Source organism: Empidonax traillii, unplaced genomic scaffold (assembly GCF_003031625.1).
Source record: "Empidonax traillii isolate 1590-97213 ecotype Southwest subspecies unplaced genomic scaffold, ASM303162v1 scaffold80:size1517328, whole genome shotgun sequence".
NCBI classification, from domain to species: domain Eukaryota; kingdom Metazoa; phylum Chordata; class Aves; order Passeriformes; family Tyrannidae; genus Empidonax; species Empidonax traillii.
Genome location: NW_020955273.1, coordinates 1,122,176 through 1,130,184, shown reverse-complemented (window position 1 = coordinate 1,130,184; position 8,009 = coordinate 1,122,176). Strand labels below are relative to the sequence as shown.

General features: G+C 35.9%; 1 protein-coding gene across 4 annotated transcripts in view; it reads right to left on the bottom strand.

Moving 5' to 3' along the window:
• Nucleotides 1-634: 634 nt before the first annotated feature.
• The window catches only part of MDFIC (MyoD family inhibitor domain containing), a 51,903-nt gene continuing 44,528 nt past the window's right edge, over nt 635-8,009 (bottom strand). For all 4 annotated transcript variants that reach the window (XM_027880946.1, XM_027880947.1, XM_027880948.1 and 1 more), the window contains exon 5: nt 635-2,498. In XM_027880946.1, coding sequence (XP_027736747.1) covers nt 2,251-2,498 — 248 coding nt within the window. In that variant the 3' untranslated portion in view covers nt 635-2,250. The remainder of the gene's footprint in view (nt 2,499-8,009) is intronic.

Genomic DNA, 8,009 nt, shown 5'->3' with positions numbered 1-8,009 from the left:
TAAAAGCATGACATACAAATGTGCAGTTTTCCAAGCACAAAACTGGAACTGCTCCAGCAGGCATGGATATTGGGGTAGGACAAGAGATTGGAAGACCACTTCTCTGTCCCCAAAGGCACATTTAGCCAAGAAACACCCATAATTCACCTCTCTGCCACCAGAAGGACATGAGGGAAGACAGTTCATGGTGCTGCCTAGCCCCGGAGAACATGTCCCACCACGATGGTGTCAACTACAGACCTACAATGGACAAAGCACTGTCTTGACTTTTCCCAAGGTGCATTGAGTCCCAGTGCTTACTGTGATGCCCCCAATTTCCCCAGAGGCATTATGCCTTACAAAGGTAAAATGGCTCCAGGCAATGCCACTCAACCAAGGCACCTCTTTCCCCTTCCCAGTGTGGCTCAGACTTTTAGGAGTCATAATTGAGCCCCATGGGCCAGATTCTGAGCGCTGGGAATTTATCAGTTAAGCTATGTGATTCCTTATTAGCCTGCCTATTATCATAATATTTTTTTGCTCTCTAACTGGAGCTAAACCAATGGAAAATTGTGACATGAACGGAAATGCACTTAGTTGATACCACATAGATCAGAATTTGGCCCAAAACATGGAAAAAAAAATCAAAATCAAAAACCAGACTAGGACACCCTCTGCATGAATCCACATGGGTGAATCCACATGGTATCAGAGTACACCACAATATTGCATATGTTAAGGCAAAATGTAACACTTCCCAGCTCCCCAGTATAGCTGAGGATTCGGTTATGTTACCTTCAGTGATAAGTTGCAGTAGTAGGCACTACTAGTCAGTGTTCACAAGAAGAAGCTTTGGTTAATATTAGACAATTTGTTGACTTAGCTTCACACTCCTGTGATCTTTAGCTTGTCACATTTGCATAAACTGAATTCACTAAAGAATAAAGAGACATTTATGGTCAATTCACTCAACACATATATACTATTGGCTATTGATGATTCTTATAACAAGGCCTAAATTTATGAGATCCAGCAATCTACAAATGGAAATTCTGAAGTATGGATAGGAAAGTTTAAGTATGTGAGATCAAGACGTATAGGTGGTTTACAAAGAAAAGTTCAGACATGGAGGGAAGAAACTAGCAGGTGGTAAAGAAAATGGGTATCTTGATTACCTAAATCTCAGAATGTGATAACCCTTTTTATAAACATTTTTTCACTTGCTTTTTGCATTCAATGACAGAATTCCTTGGTCAAGTGAGTTTTAATTTGGTCTTTATATTTGGGGTAAATTCTGCTACCCTCTGTGGATCTTTCTCACACAGTGAAGAAATAAATACTAACTTTTGTGACACTGGCTCTAAGGCCGCAAACACTGACTGTGCTACTTAAAGCACAGGTTAGATTCTTGAGTTAACTTCTAATAATTTCCCCCTTATAACCAAATTTTGGAGATTTGTTAGTCTATTAGTTTGTTACTCTAAGGATATATTTCATGCCTACACAGATTTCAAAAGTCTCTTTCTAAAAAGAAGCATTTCAAGTAATAATAGTACTGAAGTAAAATATAAGCTCTCTATTCTGTCTTGATTGATAACAAAGAAATCTTGGTACTCTTCTAGTCCATGGCAAAACTTACACTTAACTACATTTTTTTAGATAGCATCAATACTGACAATGGAAAATACCAGGAATCTCTCTCTCAAACCAATGAGATACTAAAATCAAAAGAAATATTGCTAACTTGACCACTGTAGCAAAAACAACAGCATATTTCTGATGCTGGCATTTGAATTAAGTTTAAAATAATAGAGCAAAGTTGCTTTCAACCCAAAGAGATAGAAATAAAGATATTTTGATTTTCAGAAAGTCCATAAAGGCATGTTATGCATGAAGGCATTTGAATGTTTAAATATTAAAGTAGGTAAGGATTTGCTCTGCAGTCTGTTCTCTGACCAAAAACCTATCACTCAATTCAAATGGCAATTTTGCCTTCATACAGCCTGTGTACCAGGCCTATAATTTGGTTTCAACAAGGTCTTCCATTTGCAAAGACAAAAGGAAGCTGGAATGTAGCTTTAGTTTCACATACAAAACTATACAACCTGTGTTAGAATACAGATTTGAGGATTGCTTTTAAAAAAACCATAAAGGGAATGAGCAGTGCAATACCAGTTGGTTGTGTGAAAATCTTATCTTGTCTTTCTTTAAATGTTTTTAAAGAAAAGCTCTCCAGTTTTACAGAGAATAAAATAAAAAGGGATAAATATTTCATGATGGGAAGCAGATCCCACAGCATTCCATGCAGATCTCCAAGCAATCTGAAGATTCACAACATGCGTCCATTATGCCACAGTCCATATCACATGGGCAGTTACAGTCATCTCCCATCTCGTCCCCACAGCAACAGCAGCAGGCTTCCGATGTGCAGATGCCACAGGATGCTTGTCCCAGAACAATGTTACAGAGGGTGAAAAATTCACAGAACAAGCAAGCCAGGATACAGTGAACACAGCAATCTTCATATGTAATAGTTCAGTAGCACATCATGACCAAGCAAAACAAACAAAACAAAACAATTAAAAACAACAAAAAACAAAACAAAACAAAACAAACAAACAAACAAAAACAAAAAAAAGAGGAAATAATTAATAGGTTATTGTAAATCCAGATATATCACTATGTCAAATAAGTAGCTGAATGAAAATTATTCAGACTAAATATAAACTAACACCACAAAAAATGTTTCCCATCTTCATGATCATTTCTGCAGCATAAGTCATCTACAATTCAGGACTGGTTTTGGTGCAAGTCTCTTGTCACCACTTCCCTATATGCAAATCCCAAGTACTAAACATCTGCTTTAATAAATTCCTCCAGTCATTTATTATGTAAAATATCTGTATCTGTTACCTTCAGTTGTAACTTCTTATACAAAGTGATTGAAAATAATAAAATTAGCAAAACAGCTAGTGAAGGAAAATACCTAAAATTATTTTCAGCCTCTTCCAGTGCATCTGACCCTTCTAAATCTGTTTTGTTTGCTTGGTAATTATGAAGGAAAATAAAGGAGTTGCCTAAACATTTTTACTTCCTGTATTGTTTTATGTGCACCTTAGAAACACCATAACAGCATGTTTAATGCATTTCTTACTTTCAACAGTACGTAATATATTCAGTCAAAACAGATTTTTCTATTGCTTTTCTACACGAATCTACTGGCAAACCTTTTAATGCACTACTTTAATCTTCAATAGAGTTTATAACTACACCTGAACATCAATATCCATGTCTTATAAGTACTATGTAATGATGTAATATAATTAAGGTGTCCCACAAACCATCTGCAAAAAATACAGCACCCAAAGAGTAAATACATGAAATAACTTCAAAGAATACATCCATGAGACATGACAAGTAAACACAAAGATTGGAACCAAACAAGTGCAAGTGAAAAGGAGACTCCAGGAGTGAGGGGTATACTCAATTGTACATAATTATATGTATAAACACATTTAATTTTTAAGAGGCAGTGAATAGTCAATAGAAAGAAAATGAAAACTTAAAAACAGAAGTTTTCAGGATGGAGAAATACTTCCTTCCTAGACTCAGCTTTCATTCTTCTTTTTACTGCTTGAAAACCTTGAACTCTTTAGCCACGGACAGGTGTAAATTGGGAAAATGTTCTAGGGAAAATATCCTGCAGAATCTCACTCTTTCTATCACCAGTATCTTCTATGAGATGCTGTTAGGAATGACAGGATATTGAGCCACATGGGCAATTGGTCTGACCACCTACAGATGTTATGTTCTATAGAGGTTATGTTCTTACAGTTCACAGGCTGTTACTTCTGTCATAGGGGAAAACTTGCAATTACTTGCAACAGTTGCACTATTATCAGGCCTTCTTAACAAATTTATAAAAGAAAAAATTATGTAGGAGCTATGACAAGTATCTTGATTGATTCAAAACACATCTAACATTGCAGAAACTCTGACTGCAGGGTAGTGCAATGATGACTTTACACAAGCAAGCATGAATAAATACTTACAGCCATGCAGCAACAGAGGTTCAGACATGCAAAATCTCTCCCAAGAAGCAAAGTAACTACATGAGCTCTTAGCCCACTCCCACTTCCTATACTACTTAGATACAACACTTAGCTTGGATATACCTGTACTGCAATGTCATTAAGTCTGAGCTAGTGACACTCATAATGAACATTTACGCTCAAAAGAAAACTGAAATGTCAGAAAAAGCAAGAAGGGGGAAAAAAACCCCTAACCTTAAAAACTCCCTGTTCGAGAAGTAAAACTGAGAGGAAACCACAGGTAAGATAAGGCTGCTTTTAAAGAAAGTTGTTGCTTGCATTAAAAGGCTGTTTTTCACAATGTCAAACTGTCACTAAATAAATGACCTTCATAGAAAACACAGAAGACATGTTAAAAAAAGCTGGGGAGTATCAGTTCACTGAAGAGGACCAAAGCCAGACCGATAGCGATTAATCAGCTGGTTGTCATGGAGATGGTGTTAGATTTGTTCAGGTACAATCTCCTTTCAGATTTTCTTTTAATATGAAGGGAAAAGATAAAGAAGCCAAGAGTTCTATCTAAGAAGCCTTCATATGTGAGGAATTGAGGTTTTACTATTTCACGTCCTTAAAATACAGCTGAAAGAAGCTAACACAACAACAACAAATGTTGTTCTACAAATGTTTTAGTACACCACAATAAAATTTTATGTGTTTTGGTACTGAAAAAATAAGATACTCAAACGAATCTTGCCTGCTTCATGCAGGATATGAAAAACTGCAGGAAGAAGTAAACATTCACAGACATTATACGTATTTATTGATGGGCCAGAGACAGAGTTCATGGGTTAAACAAAAGGGACAACATTCAGAAAGCACTTTCTGGACCTGCAAAAGAACTTTTCCCACCTAATCTACAAAACCCATCAAATCAAGACTTACAAGAAGAGGATGTGTTGATCCAAATAAAAGTATTTAAAAGGTAAAAGTTAGCAAAAATTGTCCAAGACCTGGTAAGAAATTTTGGCCACTAGTGTTATTATGGAAACTCTGTAGAGGGTCTCTTTTTCCATCTCTTCTTCACTGACTGAAATGCTAAAAGGATTTTTTTTACCTCCTCTTTATTTTTATTTCCTTCTCCCCAGATGGAAAAACTAATTTTCCATTCAGAAAATCTTTATATAACAATTTTACTTAACCTCCACAAACAATTAACATAAAGTAGAGATATCCTTTACTGCTCTCTATTCTTGCAATGACTCATTTGTACAATGAACATAAACTTTGATCCACATTTCAAGGACAAACTTGAAATAATCATGCTTTTATGTTCTTCATGATATTGACTTTTAATAGCTATCCAGGTAGCAATTATTTAACACATGACAAAGCATGCTGTTACCTAGACCTACCTAACTTGCTGAATTCAGAATCACGACTCTAAAGGGTTGTAATACAGTTGGATAAAATGGGTGGAAGAATAATTTCTTCCATAAATTACCCCTATTTCTTAGCTTCTTATCAAGAAATGCAATTATAAGATAAAAATACAGTCACAGTGTGTTTTCATAGTAATAATAAACCTATATGCCACACAAAACTCATCCTTTTCTAAAACACATATTCCTGCAGCAACCTGTTAGTTCCACAGTAAAAGGTTATACAGCCAAAAAACACTTCCTTTGACTGCTGTTGCTGGGTGACATGATCAGTGGAATGCAGCCATGAAGGTGCTATATATAAAGATCACTTCAAAAGAGATGACCACAAGCTTTTCATTACTATGCTGGGGACTACTACAATATATTTTAGTTTTTGCATAAGACACTTCAGTAATTTTTTTGTGATTACAAGACCAAGGAGACTATTTTAAATTACAGATTATTCCAAATTTCAAAACTTTTTCAACATGTTAAGAATAAAGAGTATATTTAACTTCCACTCTTTAACCTTACCACATCAAAATCCTATTTTTTTTTTTCAGATGAGTGAGGAGTGGAACACTTTAATCCAACTAGAAGTAAACATAATTTATATATTTATAAACTTAATTACTTTAATGTCTGGCAGTGTGTTTGTGAGTATATTTTAGTCTTTTCTAACAAAGAAATGATACAGATAACACTGGTGTTATCTTAAAAGTATCTATTTCTTTGTGGGTTTTTTTTATTTGGTTGGGGTTTTTTTAAGAATTAGAGATTTTCTCATTCTTCTTTTCCCATTAGATGTATTAATGCAATTAAGAATTAGGGGTATGTCTTTATTGAGGACCAAGCTCCATCAGCCTTGGTGTTCAGGATGCAGTACTGTTGATAATAAGTTAACTCTGAAGTTTCTTGAGGTTTGAGTTTTCATTAAACTAATTTCTTTCTCTGTGAATGTATTTAAGTCTCATTACATAGGCCAACCATTACTGAAGATAACCTTTTCCTGAGAACTGCCACACTACACCACAGCAGTCTCAAATTTCCAGTACTTTTCAATTCTTATAATACACTTTTTTCTAATTAATGGAGAAAGGCTGCACTACAGATTGGCACTATACAAAAGTGAGGATGTGGGGTGCAAACACTGTATAGGGGTAAACTTTGAAAGAAAAAAAAATATTCCAAACTAGTATATCTACCTTAGTTCCTTTATCAAATGCATTTGATTTCACCAAAGTACAGTATCACATTTGTCTACGATCCAAGCTCCCCAAAGCTATGCTAAATGGCATAAATTACAATAGGTTTGTTCTGTAGGCAGTGATAGCATATTTTATTAGACCAAGTCACATTTGGGGAAAAAAGATGAGCTTTAAGACACTCAAGCTTATCTTCAATTATTCTTTCATTTTGCCTGGTATGAAAGCTAGACCTGACGTTAAAAGGGTCATTCTACATGGCATTTTTCAAAACCAATGCAAGTAAAAGTGTTTTTTTAGTCTTTTGGCACATCCCCAAAAGCTACAGATTTGTTGCAAAACTTCATCAAATCTGTTAAACAATGCCAAGACAAAGAGAAACACAGCCAACACATCCAAGTTTCTACTGCTTTATATGATACACATATATTCACCTACTTTGTGCAGATTTAACCAAAGACTGTATACGGTACATATAACATCTACTTTAAGGGGTTATAAATGTAACCACAGACAATATCCAGACAAGAAATAGGCCTAAAGTCCCTTCAAACTGTGTAAACAGTTTGTCATTCAAAGCCCAAAAGGCCCCACTTATAACTTACCCCAGTTATAACGGCTATGTTCATTAAAGGAAAAGAAACAATATCAACAATAAAACAATTTTTATGTTTGTCCATGTCTTTAAACATCTGCATGTGCATACCACTTTTTACTTCTAAAATCTTCGCATACCCTAGTATCCAATTCCTTTCAAATACTCAAATAAATATTTTTTTAATTTCAATTTCCCTTTTATCATCTCCTTTTATGAAAAGGTGCGGCTCTAGTTAAGAAATAGACTTTTAAGAGACCATCGAAACTGTACAAGGGACACAAAAGGTGAATTGAAAAACGTTCAGAGAAATGCACGTGCAGGCTCATATGTCCTGCTTTTATAATGTTTGACACCAACCTGTCACAAACTGACCCAAAAAGCTTTCATACTAAGCAGGCAGGTCACATATGATAAAAGGTTTTCATGTCTGCAATGGTAAATAAACTCACACAATGGTGACCTTGGTCAGCTTCTTACTAACTATATTCACCAAGTTCAGACAACTCAAAACAAATCTCCAGGCACTCTGCTGTCTCACAGAGAGAATCAAAAAGGGCAAACCCACAATCAAAGTGAAGCTGAGGTCTTCAGCGGGGGCTTACTCTGGGCCCCTGCAGAGCCCTGAACAGAAGCCCCAGCAAGTGCTACAGGCATCCCGCAGTCTGGCAGTGTGGGGCTGGCAGTGGCAGGGATGAATACACAGCGCCAACGGCTGAGACAACCCACAGCCAAAGCAGCACAGCCAGCCAACAAGAAACCACCCCGGCACAGGTTT